Source organism: Telopea speciosissima, chromosome 1 (genome assembly GCF_018873765.1).
Source record: "Telopea speciosissima isolate NSW1024214 ecotype Mountain lineage chromosome 1, Tspe_v1, whole genome shotgun sequence".
In the NCBI taxonomy this organism is placed as follows: domain Eukaryota; kingdom Viridiplantae; phylum Streptophyta; class Magnoliopsida; order Proteales; family Proteaceae; genus Telopea; species Telopea speciosissima.
In genome coordinates this window covers 56311606-56335231 of record NC_057916.1, presented here as the reverse complement: position 1 = coordinate 56335231, position 23626 = coordinate 56311606, and the positions used below count along the sequence as shown (strand labels likewise).

At 40.2% G+C, this 23626-nt stretch overlaps 1 protein-coding gene across 3 annotated transcripts in view; it reads left to right on the top strand.

The window, feature by feature from the left end:
* Positions 1-23096, top strand: part of LOC122648865 (cold-responsive protein kinase 1-like) — a 70985-nt gene extending 47889 nt beyond the window's left edge. For all 3 annotated transcript variants that reach the window (XM_043842147.1, XM_043842148.1, XM_043842149.1), the window contains 2 exons: positions 21928-22078; positions 22753-23096. In XM_043842147.1, coding sequence (XP_043698082.1) covers positions 21928-22078; positions 22753-23079 — 478 coding nt within the window. In that variant the 3' untranslated portion in view covers positions 23080-23096. The remainder of the gene's footprint in view (positions 1-21927; positions 22079-22752) is intronic.
* Positions 23097-23626: the final 530 nt, after the last annotated feature.

Genomic DNA, 23626 nt, shown 5'->3' with positions numbered 1-23626 from the left:
GGAACCAACACCAACATCATCTCTTGAGAGGTCAGCTCTCAATTCTAGTTCTTTCCAAGACACCCGTGGAGGTGGTAAAGGCCAAGGGCCTAATCGTGAGGAAGATAGAGCAGTGGAGACAGTTGGTGCCAGTGGAGTTGGGAGAGAATTTTAAATGTGATCATTGTGGGAGAACTGGACACACCAAGGATAGGTGTTGGTCTCTTCATGGTCGTCCTCCTGGCACACGAGGTCGTGGTGGCCATAGAGGGGGAGCTAGGGCACACTCTATGATGACTGAGGCAGATGCTACACTGGATGACTCCACTTTGGCAGATGCAGTGTTTCGCAGGGTCATGTCACAGCTGAGCATATCTCCTGCACCCACAGTGGCCAGCTCTTCTTCATCCTCAGCTTTGCAGGTCTCCACCTCCGCTTCTACTGCAGCTCAGTCTTGGGTCATTGATTCTGGTGCCACTGACCACATGACTGGTACGTCCCATTACTATGATTCCTATACCATTTGCTCTGGTAAGGATAAGGTTAGGGTAGCTGATGGCTCCCTTTCCTCCATATCTGGTAAGGGTAGTATTTCTGTTACATCATTTATTTCCCTTACTTCCATTCTTCATGTCCCTAAGCTTACACATAATCTTTTATCTGTGAGTCACTTGACTAAATCTCTGAACTGTTGTGTCACATTTTTTCCTTCTCACTGTCTTTTTCAGGATTTGGTGACGAAGAAAATTATTGGTAGTGGACGTGAGGAGCAAGGCCTTTACCTTTTTGACCCTTTTTTGCCCATAGCTCAGCCCTATGTGTGTGGACATAATGATAGTAGTTCTGTGGAGTATGTTATGTTATGGCATCGTCGTCTTGGCCATCCATCTTTTGTTGTAATGAGGAAACAGTTGCCTCACTTATTTTCTTCTATTGCTTCTTCTCATGTTTTTCAATGTGAACTATGTATGTTTGCAAAATATTGTCATTTTTCTTATCCATATCATGGTAATAGAACTACTGCTCCTTTCCATATTGTGCATACTGATGTTTGGGGACCTTTCCCTACTACCTCTTTATTTGGCTATCGTTACTTTGTGTCATTTGTTGATGATTTTTCTCGTGCTACTTAGACTGTTCTTATGAAACATAAAAGTGATGTTTGTGATGCATTTCAGAATTTTTATCAGATGATTCTTACTCAGTTTGATACTCGTATCAAAATTGTTCGGTCTGATAAAGGAGGAGAATACATGTTTGGTGGCCTCCAAGCCTTCTTCACTATTAATGGCATTATCCATCAGCTCGCGTGTGTTGACACACCCCAACAAAATGGGGTTGCTGAGAGGAAAAATCGCCATTTATTGGAGGTCACCTATAGTCTCTTGTTTGGCATGCATGTTCCCATGACCTTTTGGTCTGTAGCTCTTCTCACTGCTTCCTTTCTCATTAATCACATGCCTACCAAACTTCTTGATTTCAAATCTCCCTTAGAAATCTTATTTGCATTTGTTTCTACTTTCTCTCTTCCTCCTAAAGTCTTTGGTTGTCTTTGTTATGTGCATGTTAACAAATCACATTGTACTAAACTTGATCCCAAAGCTCTCAAGTGTCTCTTTCTTGGGTACTCTTCTACTACCAAAGGTTACAAATGCTATTACCCATCCTCTCGCAGGTGCCTTACCTCCAAAGATGTGACTTTCCTTGAGTCTGTCCCTTTCTTTGCACCATTTTAGCATCCTCTTCAGGGGGAGAATTGTGGAAGTAAACAGGCTACTAATTTCCTTCATTATCCTCTAGCTATCTCTCCCTTTATGATTGACATTGGAAGGCACAAGGCTGTGGATGTGGATATGAATACAAGAGAGGTGAAGGCTTGCATAATGAAGTAAAGAAGACCTACCAAGAGTCCTCTTTGGATCCAAATCCACATCCTGAGATTCATTCTCCTCAATCAGGTGATATCCCTTCTCCTCCATCTGATTTAGACCTTCCTATTGCTGTTAGAAAGGGGAAAAGAACTTGTACTAATCCTATAGCCCAATTTGTTTCCTATGATGCTCTTTCTCTTACAGGTCTTGCCTTTATTGCTGCTCTCTCTACAGCTTCTATTCCCAGGAATATTACTGATGCTATGTTTGACCCAAAGTGAAGACAAGCTATGTCTGAGGAGATGATGGCTCTTGAAAAGAATGGTACTTAGCAATTGGTGGATCTTCCCAAGGGACGTGTCCCAGTTGGATGTAGATGGGTCTATACAATCAAGTATAAATCTGATGGTATTGTTGAGATATAATGCAAGGTTGGTAGTGAAGGGGTATAGTCAAGTCAATGGGATTGACTATTAGGAGACATTTGCTCACGTGGCTAAGCACAACTCTATAAGAGTTCTTTTATCATTGGTTGCCAATAAAGATTGGCCATTATATCAGTTAGATGTGAAGAATGTCTTTCTTCATGGCGGCTTGGAAGAGGAAGTGTACATGCAACCCCCACTAGGCATCAAAATACCTTTAGCTGAAGGGAAGGTGTGTCTCCTCAAGAAGGCACTAAATGGACTCAAACAGTTACCAAAGGCATGGTTTGAGCGCTTCCCACAGGGTATTCTGAAAAATGGATATTGTTAGAGTCGAGCTGACCACACTCTCTTTACCAAGCGGGGCAATGGTACCATCACAACCCTCATTATCTATGTTGATGATATTGTAGTCACTGGAGATGATATGGCTGAGATAAATAAACTGAAAATCTACTTGGCTAAACAGTTTGAAATCAAAGATCTGGGTCCCTTGAAGTATTTCTTAGGCATTGAAGTATGAAGGACCAAGAGAGGAATCAACATATGTCAACTAAAGTTTGTGCTTAATTTGCTGACAGAGAAAGGGATGTTTGGCTGCAAACCAGTAGGTTCTCCTATTGAGCAGAATCACAAACTTGGAGAAGATTGTGGTCCTTCTATTGTTGATGTGGGAAAGTATCAGAGGCTAGTTGGGAAGCTTATTTACCTTTCTATGACACGCCCAGATTTTCCTATACAGTGGGAGTAGTGGGTCAATTTATGCATGCCCCCAGGAGTGGTCATTTAGATGTTGTGTATTGTATTCTTAGATATTTGAAGTCGTGCCTAGGGAAAGGACTGTTGTATGCCAGGCACAACCACCTGAGAGTGGAAGGTTTTATTGATGCTGATTGGGCTGGATCCATCACAGACAGGAGGTCTACCTCAGGCTATTATACCTTTGTGGGAGGTAACTTGGTTACATGGAGAAGCAAAAAGTAACCGGTTTTAGCTAGATGCAGTGCCGAGGCAGAATTTAGAGCTATGGCTCATGGAGTGTGTGAACTTATATGGTTAAAAAGACTAGTTCAGGAACTGGGGTTTGACACTAAAGGCCCTATGAGACTCTACTGTGACAACAAGGCTGCCATTAGTATTGCCTACAATCCTGTACAACATGACAGAATCAAGTATATTGAAGTTGATAGACTAGTCATCAAGGAGAAGATAGACTTTGGCTGCATTTGTACTCCTTTTGTAAAGACTGGTGATCAACTAGCAGGCATCTTCACCAAGGCACTTGCCACTCTTTAGTTTGGTACTCTCCTATGCAAGCTGGGAATGCATGACATTTATTCTCTAGCTTGAGGGGGAGTGTTAGAGTTAGTAGAATTTATGTCCTAGGGGTACTTTAGGAACTGGACCTTGTCTAGTTCCCTTATTATGTAATTTCTTCTTTCTCTTCTTTTTACCTTTTACCTCCCTAGGGTAATATGTTAAGAGTTGTTATTTGAGTAATATAGGTGTGGAGAGAATAATCTCCAACACAACAATTGCAACCGATATAGTTTCTCTTCTTTCTCCTTGTCTCCTTCTTCCTCTCCTCTCTTCCTTTTCCTCATCCAACTTCTTCTCCTCTTCTTACCTTCTTTCCTAATCTAAAATCTAACTCATGCTTTGGCTCCCCCTCTCCTGCTGCCGTGCATACCCGGGGGACAGCCATAAAGTATCCAACATCTCTTTCTCATGTGTCTAGACTTCCCACAATGCTCAACACATACATGTGTCCATATCTAGATTTCCATTCCAATCCCTATAACAACAAACAACAACATAGCCTTCTCCCAATTAAACGGGGCAGCTACATGGATCCTTGCACTCCAATCAGCTCTATTCGAAGTCTTATATGATAAAAGTCCTATGTATTAATGTCTTTCCTGACTACTTCTCCTATGGTTAATATTGGTCTGCCCCTAGCTCTTTTAGTTACTACAATCTGAATCAAATCGCTTCTCCGTATAAGAGCATCTTGAGATCTCCATTGCACATGACCATACCACCTCAAATGACTCTCTCATAACTTATCCTGTATCGGAGCTACTCCCAAATCAGCTCTAACATGGTCATTCCTTACCTTATCCTTACTAGTTTTGCCATACATCCATCTCCATTACACTTAGTTTATCTATTTGACGCTTCTTAAGTGCCCAACATTCCGCACCATACGTCATATTGGTCATATGAAAGTCCTATAAAATTTTCCTTTAAGCTTTAATGGAATACGGTAATCACATAATACCCCGAATGTACCTCTCCACTTCATCCATCTTATTTTAATTCTGTTAGAAGATGAGAGAAGAGAATGAGAGCTGAAATGCTTGAGTGAGTTGTGTCTCTCCTCAGCCCTCTATATATAGATTTCATTAATAGGAACAGAATTACAAGTATACCCTCAATAGCCACTATGATAGCTAAGGAGAGAAATAAGAAACAAAATAACAAAGAGAAATGCCCAAAGTACCCTTATCGGATTACATAACTTAACACTCCCCCTCAAGTTGGTGCATATATATCATGCATGCCCAACTTGACTAAACTAGGATGAAACAGCTTTCCACTTAGCCCTTTGGTGAAGACATCTGCAAGTTAATCTCCTGACTTCATAAAGGGTATATAGATCTGCCCACTTTTTAACTTTTCCTTGATGAAGTGTCTGTCGATCTCTACATGCTTAGTACGATCATGTTGCACTGGGTTGTGAGCAATGCTGATTGCCGCTTTGTTGTCATAGTACAACATCATTGGATGATGAATAGAACCACCAATATCCTGCAGCAAACTTTGAAGCCATAATAGTTCACATATGTCTTGGCCATGATACGAAATTCTGCTTCAGCACTAGACCTAGCCACGACATTTTGCTTTTTACTTCGCCATGTGACAAGGTTACCTTCGACAAAGGTACAACAACCTGAAGTGGATTTTCTGTCAGGGTTACCACCCCAGTCAACATCTGTGTAAGCCTCAATGCGGAGATGATCATGTGGAGATAAGAGAGTCCCTTTCCCTAGAGCTGACTTCAAGTAGTGGAGAATACGAAGAACAACAGCCATATGGGTGGAGTAGGGATCATGCATGAACTGACTGACCAAACTAGCAGCAAACGTAATGTCTGATCTCATGTGGGAGAGATAGATCAGTTTTCCCACCAACCTTTGATAGCACCCCTTGTCAACTGGATCACCATCCTTCTCTAGTAGACGAGTAGTAGCCTCCAGTGGAGTGTCACATGGGTGACACCCTGACAAACCAGTCTCTGAAAGTAAATCTAAAACATATTTCCTTTGGGAGAGGAAGATGCCTTTGGGAGAACGGGCAACTTCAATCCCAAGAAAGTACTTGAGCTGTCCTAGGTCATTGATCTCAAATTCTTGGCCCAAGAATGTCTTTAGGTGAGAGACTTCCTCTGCATCATTGCCAGTCACCACTATGTCATCGATATAGACTATGAGAAGAGTAATCTTACTCCATTTCACTTAATGAACAAGGTGTGATCAGCATTGCTCTGTTTGTATCCTACAGAGATCATTGCTTTATGGAACCTGCCAAACCAAGCCCGAGGAGATTGTTTCAGCCCATATAATGCCCTCTTCAGTCTGCAAACCTTCCCATGAATCTTGTCACAAGCAAAACTTGGAGGAACCTCCATATAGATTTCCTCTTCCAGTTCTCCATGAAGGAATGCATTTTTCACATCTAATTGCTGCAAATCCCAGCCAAGATTGACAGCATATGATAGTGGAACCCGAACTATGTTCAACTTTGCTACTGGGGCAAATGTCTCCTGATAATCAATGCCATAGGTCTGGGTAAAGCCCTTGGCCACCAGCCTGGCCTTATATCTATCCACTGTTCCATCAGGCTTCTGCTTGACAACGAACAGCCATTTGCAACCCATTATTTTCTTGCCCGAAGGAAGAGCCACCAGTTCCCATGTTTCATTTTTCGATAAGGTCGTCATCTCTTCCATCATTGCTGTCTTCCACTTTGGATCTGATATTGCCTCCTGCCATTTTTGAGGAATAGAAACAGAGGAAAGAGGACACAAATGCATAATAGGAAGGGGACAAAGCATCATATGAAACAAAATTGGTGATGGGATGTTGGGTGCAAGATCTAATACCTTTATGGGTAGCAATAGGTAAATCAAGGGAGGGATCCTTACTAGGTAACGCAGCGGAATTTGGATCTGGATCAGGTTCTAACGGTTGGAGAAGTGGTACAGTAGTGGTGATCTCAACTTACTCTTTGTGTTTTCGGCTGAAGACTTGATCCACAGGAATTTGACTCATATGTCTTCATTTCCCTTGAACAGGAGGCATCCTAGAGACTGAAGAAGGAGGTTCCCCTTGAATAGGAGCCGGAAGGGTAGAAGAAGACTCCCCTGGATAGGAGCTGGTAGAAGAAGAAGATCAAGCACATCTTTAAATTCTGGATCATCATGCTCCCCCTAAAGAGGTGGCTGAGAATAGTATGCCAAGGATTCATGAGAGACAATGTCCATGGTAACAAATGTACACTGAGAAGGGGGATGATAACATTTGTATCCCTTCTGGGTGGCGGAGTAGCCCAAAAAAATACAACGGATGCTTCGAGGATCAAGCTTACCATGAAGATGGTGATTGCGAGGATAGCAAACACAACCAAAGATTTTTGGGGGGACCACAAAGGAGGAAGAACCTTGAAGGAGGCCAACAGGAGTACGCCCATCAAGGACAAGGATAGGCATACGATTAATGAGGTAGGTAGCAGTAAGTATGGCATCACTCCAATATTGAGGAGGAACCTGCCATGCAAACATAATGACCTGAGCCACTTCCAAAAGGTGGCGATTTTTCTTTTCGGAGACTCCATTCTGGGCAGGGGTGTCTACACAGCTAGTCTGATGGATGATGCCATTCTTAGCCAAATAGGCTTGGAATTGACCTTCCATGTATTCTCTGCCATTGTCACTCCGCTGAATTTTTAATTTGGCATTGAATTGGGTCTTAATCATACAATGGAATAAGCTAGAAACATCGAAAACCTCACTTTTGTGCTGCATCATATACATCCAAGTGGTCCGAGTAAAGCTGTCAATGAAGGAAACAAACCATCTATAGCCAGAAATGGAAACACAACGGGCAGGGCCCCACACATCAGTATGAACTAAAGCAATAGGAGAAGTACTTCTTTCATTGATTGGAGAGTAAGTAGAACGAGTCTGCTTAGCCAAGGCACAGGCTTCACATAAAAACTCATCCTTGTTACAATCTTTAACTAACTGAGGAAACACAAAAGCTAAAGTTCTCAGAGGGTGACCAAGCCGATAATGCCATAGATGGGATCCGAAGAAGTTGCTGAATGTAACTGATGAGCCGAAGAGGAAACTGTTGGTGGACAAGTCGAACCTGTGTCGAGTAGGTAGAAACCACCATGTACCTTACTAACCCCAATCGCGTGGCCTTTCTCCAGATCCTATATGATGCAATGAGAAGGAAAGAAGGTTATTTTGCAGTTCAAATCTTTGGTTAGACTACTAATGGAAAGAAGATTAGTAGGAAAGAAAGGAACATGCAAAACAGAATTTAGGGTAATGGTAGGGGAGCAGTGAATGGAACCCTTTCCATGAATGGGAGAAAGGGAACCATTCGCTGCCAGAACAAGGAGAATAATGATGAAATACATGAGAGGAGCCAGTCATGTGGTCAGTGGCGCCGGAGTCTATGATCCAAGGACTGGAGACTGCCGATGCACATTGACTACCGACAGGAATACCGGAGGCAAAGTAAGAACCAGATGAGGCAGCAGATGCCGTGTAAGGTGCAGCAGAAGATGGCTGGAGCATACGACGGAGGGCTAGCATCTCATCTTGAGAAAAACCAGTGTCAGCAAAAAGAACTGTAGCAGTAGGAGCAGCAGCCTTAGTCAGATTTGCCCTCGGTTTGGGCTTCCCCTTGCCTCATTTCGCCTCAAAATCAGCGGGTTTCCCATATAATTTCCAACATTGGGCCTTGGTGTGATAGAGCATGTGACAGTGCTCACACTTGACAGGCTCTCTGGAGGCATAAGTACTACTTTCAGTAGTGGCAATAGGAGCAGGGCTGGCAGTAGTCTATAGGGCGGACCTAGCAACAGTAAGAGCTTGTAACATCGCAGCCCGATGAGTCTTCTCTGTGTGAATCATGGAAAAAGACTGCTCTAGTGTAGGAAAGGGAGACTGGTTCAGCACTTGCATTCGAATAGGGTCATATTCCACATTTAGACCAGCCAAGAAGTCGTACACACGGATACTGTCAACGTGTTTACGGTAGGTAGCAACATCAGAAGGTGTAGATGGTTGATAAGTGGAGTAGTGAACCAATTGTTGCCACAAGCTCTTGAGTGTAGCATAGTATATGGAGACAAACAACTCCTTTTGAGTGAGCTCATGAGCCTTCTTCCGAATCTCATACACTAGGGCAGCATTCCAAATGCGCCCATAAGTCTCCTTGGCGGCACTCCAGATCTGATGGGCTGTCTCTAGAAGCATGAAGTTGGCGGACAGATTTGGTTGTATGGATGCCAACAAGTAAGACATGACCATGGCATCATTGGACAGACACTTCTCTTGCGGAGACCCAGCTGTAGGTGGCATGGGAATAGTCCTAAGTATGTGACCAGCCAGTCCGAGACCACTTAAGGTAATTTGTCCCATCAAGTTTGATAGGAGCAGAAAGTGGAAGGAGTTTTGTCTGGGGTTGTCCATCTTGCCCAGAGGTTGCAAAAGAGGCATCAGTGCCAGGCATGATGATTCAAGAAAGAAGCTTCAACAAACAAGGCAGCAACACAAGGATAGCAATATCCCCAAGAAATCTCTGAGGAAATAAGCTGAAATATGGACCAAGTACTCTCGAATGATGATGGAAGAAACCCTTAAAATTTCAGACCAATCGGAGAAGGAGAACTATAAGAGGTAATTCATCGAACAACTGTCGAGCATACTTGTATGCTGAAATCGGTGCCTGAAAGGGGAAATAGAGAGAACTTGCACAAAAACTTGGAGGATGGGCCTCAAACTTGGATCGAAGATTCCTCTAGTATGTGATAACCACCCCTCAAAAGATTAGCAGCAACAGAGAAGTAGGACCTTATATCGATTGAGTGTCAGGGTTTTGAAAAACCTTGACAGTTGAGATCGACTTTTGTCTTGGAGAGCTGTAGCTGCTGTTGTAGTGTGAAATAATGGATGATAGGAGCTGTCCAAGGTATGCTAATATGGATCTTCAAGAAGGGGAGACTCGATCTTCACTCTTTGATAAGACTCGATCTCCAAGGTAAGAAGACTCCAAAATCGCAGGAAGAGGGCAGCAGCTATCAGTCCAAAGGTATGCTTCTAGAACATTGAATGAATGGGGTAGATGAAGGACAGCACAAGATCAATAGATCACCTCATATGTGCTGCCCTTAGTGCAGATGTAGGACCAAGAAGAAGAAGAGAGAAATAAGTAGAAGAAGGGGCTGTTAAAGATGGAGAGAAACGATGAAGATGGTGGGTGTTCTAACCCTAGATCAATTTATGCTCTGAAAATACCATGTTATAAGATGAGAGAAGTGAATGAGAGCTGAAATGCTTAAGTGAGTTGTGTCTCTCCTCAGCCCTCTATATATAGATTTCATTAATAGGAACAGAATTACAAGTATACCCTCCATAGCCAACTATGATAGCTAAGGAGAGAAATAAGGAACAACATAATAAAGAGAAATGCCCAAAGTACCCTTGTCGGGTTACATAACTTAACAAATTCTATGAGCAATATTCAGCACCTCATTAACCGTCCAGGTGCAACTAAAGTTACACACCATATACTTTGTTTTTGTTCTACTTTTCTTAAGACCTTTTGATTTCAAGATTGATCTCCATAACTCCAACTTGGCATTAATCCCTGCTCTTCTCTCATCCACCAAGACAATATCATCAGCAAAAAACATATACCAAGGAACCTCATTATGTATGTCTCTAGTTAAATCATCCAAGATAAGCGCAAACAAATAAAGACTTAATCTGATCCTTGATGTAACCCAATTGTAATTGGGAATTCACTACCTTGACCCCCCACAATTCTTATGTTAGTTACCACACCATCATACATATCTTTAATTATGTCCATGTAATTTTACTTAAAGCCCTTCTCTTCTTCAGTATATGTCAGATTAACTATTTAGGGACTCTGTCATATACTTTTTCTAGGTCAATAAATACCATATGGAGATCCTTCTTGCCCTCTCTAAGTCTTTCATGAGCCTCCTAAGCAAGAAAATAGCTTCCATCGTGGATCTTCCTAGCATAAAATTGGTTCTCAAAATAGTAGTTTCTTTTCGCATGTGGGTTTCAATAACCCTCTCCCATAACTTCATAGCATGACTCATTAGTCGGGACCACAATGCTTCTCCATTCATCAAGCATTTTCCTTTTGCTCATAATCTTATTAAATAGCTTTGTAAGCCAAGATAACCACAGATACCTAAGCTCTTCCACACTTCTATTTGGACCCCGTTTAGGCTTGATGTCTTGCCTACTTTCATCATTCTTAAAGTTTCTTTTAATTCAGGCGTCCTAATTTTGCATATATATATATATATATATATATGGTGTCTGTATGAGTAATGCAGCCTTCTGGGGCACTATCACTCGGAATGTCATCATTTTGTAATTTGTGGAAATACTTTTTCCATCTCTCCGTTATGTCTTCATCTCTTGTTACTTGTTAGTACTCTACCATCTTCACTTTAATACATCTAACATGGTCAAAATCTCTACTCTTGCTTTCTCTCATTCTGGTTATCTTATAGATAGTTTTTTCCCCTTTCTTTATATTCCGATTGTTGAACAAAATTCATATTTCTTCGCCCTTGCTTTCCCCACAATCTTTTTTAGCTTCATTTCTGACAGTTTTATACCTTTTTAAATCCTCTACTTCCTTAGTCCTTCATCATGTCTTAAAACTAGCTTTCTTAGTCTTAATGGCTGATATGATACCCACTTTTTAGGTCAATAGATGCTCCTCGCTCTTTTCAAAGTAAGTGTTCACATTGGATAAATCATAACAACAACAACAAACTCAGCCTTATCCCAATTGAATGGGGTTGGCTGCATGGATCCTTTCAAAACAGAGTAGTTAAAAAAAAAAGCGAAATGAGAAAAGAAAAGAAAAGAAAGTAAGAGGAAAGAGAAACAGCCCAAGAAGTCAGGAAAATCTCAGCTAGATCGGGTTGGCAACATGGATCCTTGCCCTCCAATAGGCTCTATCCGAGTCCATACTTGGTGTAAGATCCAAACTACTCTTGTCATTCCTCACAACCTCTCCTATGGTCATTTTAGGTGTGCCCCTAGCTCTTCTAGCTCCTTCAATCGGGATCAGATCACTCCTCCGCACTGAGGCATCCTCAGGCCGCAATGGATAAATCATAAGCCACTGCAAAATCTAAAACTGAGATCCCTTCCTATTCCTTTCTCTAATATACCATAACCTCCATGTACGCCTTCATAGCCTCTACGATCTCTTCCCACATGTTCGTTCAGATTACCTCCTATAATAATATTCTCCTTGACTAAAACCTTGTACTAATCCATCCATGTGTTCCCAAAATTGTAACTTACTACTTTCATCCAATCCTACTTGGCGTGCGTAAGTGTTAATTATATTGACAACCTCTTTCTCCAACACAAGCTTGATTGTATAATCCTATTTCCAACTCTTTTAACATCTACCATTCTATTCTTTAGATCTTTATCCACTATTATGCCCACTCCATTTTTCTTACTTATCTCCTGTATACCAAAGCTTAAAATCATCCAACTCCTTATCGTTTTTACCCTTCCACCTCGTCTCTTGTAGACAGGAAATATTAATCCTTCTTCTCATAACAACTATCAACTCTAGACTCTTACTCATTAAGGATCCAATGTTCCAAGATGCTAATCTAATCCTACGCTTTTGGAGTAGCTTTTGTACTCGCACTTGTCCATGGTATTAGAACCCTTGCCTAGTTGTCACCGCATCTAGGCATTGACATGGCGCGTCGCTTATGGGGGACGCCCTTGTATAAGGTCGATAGGACATCAAACCTAATTAATAGTTTAATATACTCATAAAATAGGATCCATGCAAAAGGAGATTGGCTGAATATAGTATGGTGCCGGCTGCCTACCTGACGCACCCAATATATATATATATATATATATATATATATATATATATATATATATATATATATATATACAATATAAATAGAAAGAACTAACCCCTAACCCTTATAATAGACAACCTCAATACTTAAAGTGGAAAACATGACAGGATACATAAACGCTAGGAAACCAACAAATAGAGAAAACGAATAGATAAATGAACATGAAATAGATGAACATTAAATTAATAAGAATGAAAGGGTCTTACGATTATATCTAAACCAACTCACAAACTTGCCAGCAAAGAATAATAATCTGTAACCGAAAGAAATAAGATCTACCAAAACAAAGAATTAGATTAAGCATGTGATCATATCAATCGACCTTAAGTTCAGATTAAAATAAACCAAAAAATAGAATGATAGGAAAGATCCCACCTGAAATACACAAATGAGATGGATTCAGAACCACGAATCCCTTATGCCGGAGAAGAACGAGGAGTTCTTCCGAGTGAGGAATTCTTCACTGTCTACTCAGGAGCGTTCAAATTCTTGCAAAACAGATTCTTGGTGAGAAGAACAGGTTTGTGCAAGGCATTCAATTTTCTAATTAAGAATTTCAGAGCTCAAATGAGGGGGAAAAAAACCTCAAAGCAGGTCTGTAACTTCACAGCTTAAACAACGCTCAAAACAAGATCCAATTGCAGTTTTGTAATTTCACAGATCAAATCAAGGCTCTTTTGGAAGGGGAAGAGGGCGTAGGTTATATGGATACTTAAGATTTAAAGAAAAGGGCAAATCTGTAATATAAGACAGTTGGAATAAAAAGAAAACAAACTATAAGGATAAGGACTTGAATGTAATTTTAGAGATCAGCCCTCTAAGTGTAACTAGCAAAGGCTGCTTTCTTGTTCCTAGAACAGCCGGAACTGAACCTGGTGGGGCTTCCCATAAGACCGCGCGAATAACGGATGGATAGAGGAAGGCAGACAACAGAGGTCCGAAAATGAACTCACACCTACAGCGATCAAACTGAGAAATCATGGGTAGATTATTAATCGACTGGTCTCTAATACCCACCTGTATTACACAGCAAATCAGCAATCTAAAAGTTGGAACAAAATCTCTTAAACTGTACCAGGTGGTAGTGTAGCAGTCAGATCTGAACTCAGAATAACAACCTACAAAAGAAAGGGCTTAATGGAACAAGGTTCAAGGGACTGAAACGCCCTTAGAGGTTCAACTTGAATCCCAAAATATCAGGTTGAAAGAAGGGTTATCAAGAGAGATGGAACTCTCTCTTTGGGGTTCCTTATAGTCGCAGAAAGAGAGCAACAATGTGGGAGACAAAGAAAAACAGCAAGAACAGATATACCTGAGTGGAAGAAGAACAAAATCGATTAAAGAGAGGAGAGAGAGGAACTCAGGTACATAGCAGCACAAGGTAGCTCTTCAGCATTTAAAACTCTAATACGGTAGCCCTTGAGCAAAGCCAAATAAGCACGAGGTGATGAGAGATTAAACAAACCTACCAGAAACACAATAACTACAGGGTCACAAGCACAATTCAGAGCAAGTAGATGTTCCACTAGATCGCACCAATAAATTACCCCAGATGTTCCACCTGATAGAACGGAGACTAACAAAGCAGATTGGAACAACTCAGAGCAGTCCGGAGCAGAAACCAAGCAGATTGTAGGTGATCGGAGCCGATTATACCAGAAGTTCCACTGGAGCACCAGGAAATCAGAGCCACTCAGAAACTGAACTGAGATCTATAATGCATTAGTCAAAAGATCTTGAACAAGTTCCTGAGTCATATTACTTCGATGTTGCAGTGGGCTTGAGTTTCTACGAATACAAGTCTGGCTTTGGAAGTGGCTCACACTCAAACTTCCTGTTGCTCTGCCAATGCTGGAAGCAAAAATCTGTCGCAAACCTTGGTCCATTGCACAGGGTTGAGATGATCAATATGTCTCAATAATAACAGGAAGCGCATCGCGTCCACTGGATCGCCGAACAACAATAGGCAAGTCAAGATAAACTACGCAGCTTTTTACAGGTTCTAAAAGCTTGATTTGATCCCTATTTCCATTCCAATTCCTAATGGGAAAATATACAATACGGCAGTCCTAGAACTGAGTGCCCAAGTTTGTCCATAGTTGTGAACAAGTAAGCGGTATATAGGGCAGTTGCACATGAAAGAACAATTAATATAACAAGCACATAATATTAAATTGTGCTTAATTTATTCAGTCTCATTAAATACGGTTTGATGGACACATCTAATGTCACTAAATCCAACAACGCTCTTTGGATATGTTCTGGTAGGTACTTGTTCTCCAACTCGTGCTTCATCTCTTCTCAAGTCCTAGGCTCATGTCTTCTAAATCAAGCTTTTCTTCATGGTTTTATCCATCATTCTTCAGCATGACCAGTCAATTGCAAGTACACAAATCTAAACTTCCTTGCTTCAGTCGTTTTGTACCAGTCAAAATATTCCTCTACAGAATCTAACCAATCAAGGAATAGACGTGGGTTCGTTTGATCAGCAAAGTAAGGAACCTCTGGCTTCATCATCTTTGTAGTACAAAGCCAGTCAGAACTAGTTTAGTAGCACCCACTATAAGGAGCAGCAATTCCTAATTTAGCTGCACCCACTGCAAGGAGCACCAACCCCTCTTCAAGCACCCACTTGAAATTTACAAGATTGAGACTAATTGACATACAAATATTTTCAATAATAGAGCATTGATTGAGGTATTTTACCTAACAAATAATCTACAACCACTTGAATCAATTGAGAAGCTTTGTCGAGCACTTTACCTTTACTATCTCTCCTCACTCTTAGATTTCAGAAGAGCTTTGTTTGACTATCCCATCTTCTCTTTATTAGCTTCCACACTTCACCCCTCACCCTTTTCTTCTTTGCACTAAGCTCACTTGTCTTTTTTTCTCTCCAGTCTCCATTATCTCCACTTCCTCTTCTTTTCTTTTTCTCTAGGGTTTCTGTTAAGATTATTGTGTTTAGTTATTTGGGGTTATGGGTTATTTCTGTCTTTTATGGTCTCTCTAGTTAGTTCTATTTAATTTTATGTCTCAAGGGTATTTTGGGTGTTTCTTATTGTAATTCACTTAAGTTTGATTATAAATAAAACCTGCCTCTCACAATTTAGTAATTAACTAAATCGTGAGAAGTCTTCTCTCTTTCTCTCGGTTTTTACTTCTCTTCTCAGATCTTTTTCTTTCTTCTTTGCTTTCTTCTTCTAGTTCTATTGCTACAGGTTAGGTTTTATCTTCAGTTCTGTTACATGGTATCAGAGCATTGAATTCTGATCCACGAGATTCTCCTTGCTGCTGCTACTTTGAAGGTTCTTCATCCCTTTATTTCTATCGTGGTCTACAGCAACCATATGCTGCTTCTATGATCTGAACTCTAGTCATATATTCATGAAGGACTAGAGTTCCCTGCTATGCTGCAACTGATTGTGTATGTTCCTGGTGTTGTTCGAAGTCCTTGAAGATTGGTTCCTTGCTTGCCTAAAATCCTGACAATCGATATTCCAAAACCCTGTGGAAATCGATTTGTTTTTCTTCTGGGATCTGTTCTTCATTATTGCTGCTGGATTTACAGTGATTATACATCATTATTGCTGGTTATCTTCATCAAAGATTATACCTCTGTATTGGGCTGTTCTGCCCTATTCTTCAAGGCTATCGATTTTACCCTGATCAGGGTTTACTTTTGGGCTGTTATCGACATTGGTGTTTACATCTATTATTTTCCCTAATGGCTGATTCTAAGTCTTCTACCGACAACTTTAACATTCAGATTACCAGTGTGAAGGCGAATGGTGCTTCTAATTATCTTCTTTGGTCTCAAGCCTTTGAGGTCTATATCACTGCTCGTCGGAAGATGAAATACCTTACCATGGCACCTCTGGAATCTACTGATGACAAATATGATGATTGGAAGGCTGAGAATGCAACCCTTCTTTGCTGGCTTTGGAATAGCATGGAACCCTCCATTGCTTCTAATGTTATGTTTTATAAAACTGCCAAGGGTGTTTGGGAAGAACTCAAGGAAAGCAACTCTCAAGATACAAATCTGTCTCGAATTTATGACCTCTATGAGAAATTCTTCTCTTTTAAACAAAATGACAGTCAACTTCAATGTGCTTGGTTCGTTCATGAAACACAGGGTTGTTGGCAATATAGATAGCAGCCTGGTTATCACAGTACATCTCCATGGGTTGATCACTGAAATAACCAAGTTCATGAGTAAAGGAACGAACCCACATCAATTCAGCAGCTGTGTGAGCCATAGCTCTGTACTCAGCCTCTGCACTGGAACGAGCAAACAGTAGTCTGTTTCTTGCTCTTCCAAGTAACCAAGTTACCACCACCACCACGGCTATGCCCTCCAGCAGAAGTGAAAAGGGCAGAATTATCTTTGTTGGGAGAAGCTGAATCAGACTTCACCACTGAAGGGGATACAACTCTCTGGAGCTGACAATATGCTTCATTCATAGAGGGGATCTTCTCTCCAGTCAACAATTGACTTTCGATGGATTGAAGATCAGAGTCTAACCCAGAGAGAAATTTGGCAACCAAAAATTCAGATCGTTGGGACTTAATTACAGCAGCATCAGTAGAGATAGGTTGGTAAACATTAAGTTCTTCCCACATCCCCTTCAATGAACTGTAATACTCACCAAGGGATTTTCCATCTTGTTAAGTGTCGTTGGGTGTACACAGTGAAGTACAATCCCGATGGTTCTGTGGAGCGGCACAAGGCTCGTTTGGTTGCCAAGGGGTTTACCCAAACCTATGGTGTCGATTATTTTGAGACTTTCTCTCTTGTTGCAAGGCTGAATTCAATTCGTATTTTGCTTTCTTTGGCTGTTAACCTTGACTGGCCCCTTTTCCAGATGGATGTGAAGAATGCTTTCTTATATGGTGACGTACAGGAGGAGGTGTATATGGAGCAACCTCCTGGTTATGTTGCTCAGGGGGAGGATAGTGTCCGAGTTTGTCGCCTTCACAAGGCAATTTACGGACTAAAACAGTCTCCCCGTGCCTGGTTTGATAAATTTAGCAGTGTTGTTGCTGGTTGTGGATTCTCTCAGTGCTACTCTGATCACTCTATCTTTGTTAGACGATAGGGGTCTAATGTGGTCATCTTAGCAGTATGTGTTGATGATATTATTATTACTGGTAATGATGCTTCTGGGATTGCACAGGTGAAGACATATCTACTTGACAATTTTCAAATTAAGGATTTGGGTAACCTCAGGTATTTTCTTGGCATTGAGGTTGTTCGCAGTTCTCGCGGTCTAAGCTTGTCCCAAAGAAAGTATGTTCTTGATTTACTTGATGAGACAGGTATGATGGGTTGTAAACCTATTGATACTCCTATGGACCGTCATGTCAAGTTTGGTGCTTCTGATGACACAGACTTTAGTGATCCACACCAGTATCGACGCCTGGTCGGTAGACTTATCTATCTTACAGTTACTCGTCCTGACATTTCCTTTGCTGTGGGTGTTGTCAGTCAGTTCATGCAGATGCCTAAGCAAGTTCATTAGGAGGCTGCTTGTCGTATTTTACGTTACCTTAAGGGTGCTCCTGGCAAGGGGCTTGTCTATCACCGTCATAGACACACTAGCATTATTGGATTTTCTGATGCCGATAGGGCTGGATCTGATGGTGATCGTAGATTTACTACAGGTTATTGTACTTTCTTTAGTGGTAACTTGGTTACTTGGAAGAGCAAGAAACAGACTACTGTTGCTCGTTCCAATGCAGAGGCTGAGTACAGAGCTATGGCTCACACAACTGCTGAATGGATGTGGGTTCGTTCCTTTACTCATGAACTTGGTTATTTCAGTGATCAACCCATGGAGATGTACTGTGATAACCAGGCTGCTATCTATATTGCCAACAACCCTGTGTTTCATGAACGAACCAAGCACATTGAAATTGACTGTCATTTTGTTCGCGATGCTGTCCTAAAGAAGTTGATTACTACTCCCTTTGTTCGATCCCAGTTTCAACTTGGAGATATGTTTACCAAAGCTTTGTTTCGACCACAGTTTGCAAGTGGCTGTTCCAAGCTGGATCTTGGTGATGTCTACGCTCCAGCTTGAGGGGGAGTGTTAAGATTATCGTGTTTAGTTATTTGGAGTTATGGGTTATTTCTGTCTTTTATGGTCTCTCTAGTTAGTTCTATTTAATTTTATGTCTCAAGGGTATTTTGGGTGTTTCTTATTGTAATTCACTTAAGTTTGATTATAAATAAAACCTGCCTCTCACGATTTAGTAATTAACTAAATCGTGAGAAGTCTTCTCTCTTTCTCTCGGTTTTTACTTCTTCTCTTCTCAGATCTTCTTCTTTCTTCTTTGCTTTCTTCTTCTAGTTCTATTGCTACAGGTTAGGTTTTATCTTCAGTTCTGTTACAGTTTCAATACATCTCAAGCTTATATTCAAGACACTCCACATTGCCTTTTTATGGCACAAAATGCTTCAAAAATAAGGATTTCATGAAGCCATTATGTAGGACCTACAGTGTGACCCACACTTAAAAGTACAAAATGAAGATTTCAAGCCGCATTTGGTCAACCCCCCGACATCCAGTCAACCGCGTTGCTTAAGGTCCAATTTCATTGCATTCGGAAAACTTCTTCCAGCTTCATCTGTTCAGCGGGGCTTGTCTGGTCAAGTGCTTGGTCTTCGGAACAATGCTCACTAAAATGGCCATATCTTTCTCTCTGAAAGTCGATTGGCCTGATTCTTGAGTCAAATGACAGCTTATTTAGAGGGGTTCAAACTTCATGTTTTGTGTTCCAAGCTAGAATAAGAGGTTGGAAATTAGGCTTGAATTTGTTGGATGTGGAACTGTAGAGTATTGAAGCTCACATACTATATCTGTTGTCCAAACCATTACTTCAACTCAGATATCCGATGAACCTGATTCAAATTCCAGATGAAAGCTAACTTGATTGCAACAAATCTCATGATTACTACTCTAGGAGACTAGGACCCAATAATCATATGTGAAGATATAAGGCAAACAAGTTACTGTCTTGACATGAAACTTATAATCTTTCTTCGGACGTTGCATCCTTACACTACCAAGACCAAGTGAGTGTGAGAATGAACTCAGTGTGTTGACAAAAATGACGACACTTCTCAATAACAGCACCTTGATCAACAGTTCCATTGTCTGTCATAGTCGAGGATACTTCACCTCATAGAGTGAGTGTTTGATGCTTCATAGATTGGTCGTATAGAGTGTCACTTGGAGATAAATGAAGAGGAATTTTTCCTTTTCGTGTTTGTCAAAAACCTAGGTTTTAGACTTCAGAGGAAGCAATGAAAAGGTTGTCAAAAAACAAATGTGATGAGATTGACATGCCTTGCATCAATAGATGTCAATGTCCTATATGAATTGGCAATCATTTTACAAGCCCACTGGTCAAAATTGTAACTGTGTGGTACACTGGTACCTTCATTACCATGCAATACATAGTATATCAAGTTAGGAGACTTTCGGTTCTATTTTCTTTTGTGGGAACTAGTTGCTGCTTTCTTGATCTTTTGGTATCTCCTGATGTCATGAAGCAGGGAAAAACTGTGTGTTGTGTTCCACAAAGTAACATTCATTTTAAACCATCTAAGTGATTAGGTAATGCCAAACTGTTCTCAACCAGGTGTGTTGTCTGAATCTATTGTAGTATTTTGGATAGACCACTTGCTGAAGAGGGAGAGTCATGGTTCGAAACTTCGTTCGAAAAATTTTGTGAATATTTTGATTTCAAGAAGCCTCGAAACGAAATGGGAGTTGACCCTATAGGCATACCAGATTTCAGCAGAAATTTCAGTATCGTTTTGGCAAATTGATAGAAAAAAATGTTATACATATAACATGTTGATCAAATTTTGGCACATTTCTTGGGTGTTGAAAGGAAGAGAGAAAAAACCCAGAAATCCCAAATTTCGCAATTTTTGACCAAATCACCTACATTTCTTGGTGAACATGTTGGGGACTAATGCAATCCATGTACATTGACAATTTGCCAGATTTTTCCGGTTGCGTCGGCACCAACAATCAGCTAGTGGTCTTGCTGCCATTTCTTGGGTTTCAAAAGGAAGAGAAAAAACCCAGAAATCACAGATTTCGCGATTTTTTGCCAAATCACCTACATTTCTTGGTGGAACAAGGTGTTGGGGACTAATACAATGCATTTACATTGAAGATTTTCCAGATTATTCCGTGTGATGGTTCCCTGGGATCAAATATTCCCATTGCGTTGCCACCAACAATCAGCTGGTGGTCTTGCTCCTACCCGAAACTGTGGTACTAGCATGGTTTAAAGTATTAGTCCGTATCATATCGTATCGGCCGATATAGGCCAATATGATTATCAGACTATGATTCTGTTTTTGAGTTCAGAGATTGAAGGAGATTTCACAGAAAAATGATATTTCATAGAAAAAGATAGGTTTCAAAAAAACTTGATCTTTGTGTTTAAGTCATGGTTTTTAATCCTATTTTTTGTTATAAATCAATAAATTTTGGTAAAACTAAGTTAGTTGATGCATCAAACTTGATCATTTGCAAGAGTTTGTACTCAAATCAATGAAAGTCTCTTGTCTCATTACATATTGTTCTCCATTTTAGTATTTATGCATGATACATGTTATATATCGCTTATTTATATTGTTTTTGTATTTCTATGCGTACTTGTAGCGTATGATTCGTATCTCCAATACAATACGATACGATACATCTCTTAAAATCACCCTTACAATACGATACCCGATACCGATACTTTAAACCTTCGGTACTAGGATGGGTAGATGGGTCCAATATGTAATATGTAGTCATGTACTATGTAACCTGTACTTAAGAAAGTGTTTATGTAATATGTAACATGTATCATGTCAGTATATCACTTCTACCTTGTAATGTTATTGATAATTATAAAATGCTTAGCAATTTTATTTATTTTTCATTCCTAATGCATATTTAGTTGTTTTAATTGAATTTTGTGTGTTGTAGTATTAAATTATATGTAGAATAGGCTCTGTTAGAGAATTATGCAGCAGGGTATGACGTACAATAGCAACGTAGGGTCTGTGCGTTTACTTACAATCTAAATGTTTAAATATGTTTAGAGATGCTTAATTAGAGTTTCTTTTGAAGTTTCAGGTCAAAATATGACCATTGACTACCAAAATGGCCAAGCGAAATTTGTAAATGAAATATACTAAATTTTGGTAGAATTTCAAATGAAATCCGATTATTCTGAAATTCTGAACCTTGCTCTCAGCTGAGATGGTTGATTTGTTGAGTTCTACTTTGGACATCCAATATACAATGTTGTGTGGTCTAGTTCTGAATTTTTTTTTTTAAAAAATCCTATGGTTCTGATACATGGTATGATATTATTTCATGCAGTGGTTATTTGGCACCAGAGTATGCGATGCGTGGTCGGTTAACGAAGAAGGCTGATGTATATAGCTTTGGGGTCCTCATGCTTGAAATAATAAGTGGTAGAAGCAGTACAAAGGTGACCTGGGGAGGGACACACAAGCTTCTTCTTGAATGGGTGGGCCAATTTCCCTTTGTAAATTTTTGCAATCATCTCAGCAGTAGCCTCAAAAGTCTGAAGCCGTTTCTCTCATTATTTTTATGGACAATCATTTTTTGAGTTAAATTTTTTAGTTTTAGAGTTTCTGGTTTTTCATTTGTGATTAATTGATGAGTGTCTAGTTTCCAACCTTTCTGTTTTCACCAAATGGCTCATATATTTCCATTCAAAATTATCCTTGTGCGTGCATGTATATTTACTAAACCACTGATTGGATTTCGCAGACTACTACAACCTTTTTACCTGCTCAGGGTATTATTCTGTTCAGTTTTCTTCCCCTTAAAACCCTCTTTTGGACTGAGCTATTGAGTTTTGTTTTTGCCCTCCCCAATTTTCAGTGTTAGTTAAAAAAAAAAGAAGTTAATAAAGAAGCAATTATCCACTCAGTCTACTTTGCTGTCATTAAAAGACATTTTTCTTCCTACCGGCCTCCTGTTTGATGGGCTCTGTTGTGAACTGCTCAGTTGGAATTTGAAGTCCGTTTTCTGTGATGGAAAAAGAAACACTCATTCCTTGTTCTTTTTTTTGTTAATACTCATACCTTGTTCATGTTCTAAATGATTCATCCTAACTGTTTAGTTCTTTAGTCCCCATCTTGTATTTCCTCTAATCTCTAATTTATGCATCGACAGACCTGGCAACTCTATGAAGAAGGAAAATTATTAGAGCTGGTTGATCCAGAGCTAGGAGAATACTCAGGGGAAGAGGTCCTTAGGTACATTAAGGTAGCCCTCTTTTGCACCCAAGCAGCAGCTGGCAGAAGGCCTACAATGACACAAGTTGTTGACATGCTCTCTAGACACATCCGACTCAACGAAAAGGAACTGACCCCCCCAGGTTTATTTCAAGAATCAGGAGGCCTCAGTGGAACCCTGCCTTCATCGAGTAAAGCATCAATTGATTCTACCACTCAACTGCAAAGCTCTGTTTTCACCATCACTGAGGTGACTCCAAGATGATCGAATTATCTAGGTGCAAAATAAATAAATTAATTAATTAATAAATTAGAGCGTGATTGTAAATTTTTTTTTTTTTTGGGGGGGGGGGTTGGGGGAGTCCGCAAAGGATTAGCATTTACATCTTATATGGGTGCTGGGAAAATTATTTGAAGTTGTATGGGGTGTAGTAAATTGATACCAGGTTGCAAATAGTTTTTATTTTTATTGGTTTATTTCTTTTTTTTCTTTTTCTTTTAATCCGGGGAGGGGGATGGGTTTTATATGAACCTAATGTTGTTTTATAGGGTCAGCGTTCTCTGTGGTGGAGCGTGGCCCCTGCGCAAGTATGGGCCTGAAGAGACCACACACTTTAGCATAATGGGGGTGGGGCGATTATTTTGCCCCCTTCTGTGTCTGGGTGTGGGCGGTATGCTCCCCCACCAAGAACTTTTCTCTTATTTTATAGTACATAAAATAATGAAAATAACTCATAATGGAAAACTCTTCCTTATTTTCTCCTATTTTATATTACCTAAAAATAATGAAAATAACAAACAATGGAAAACTC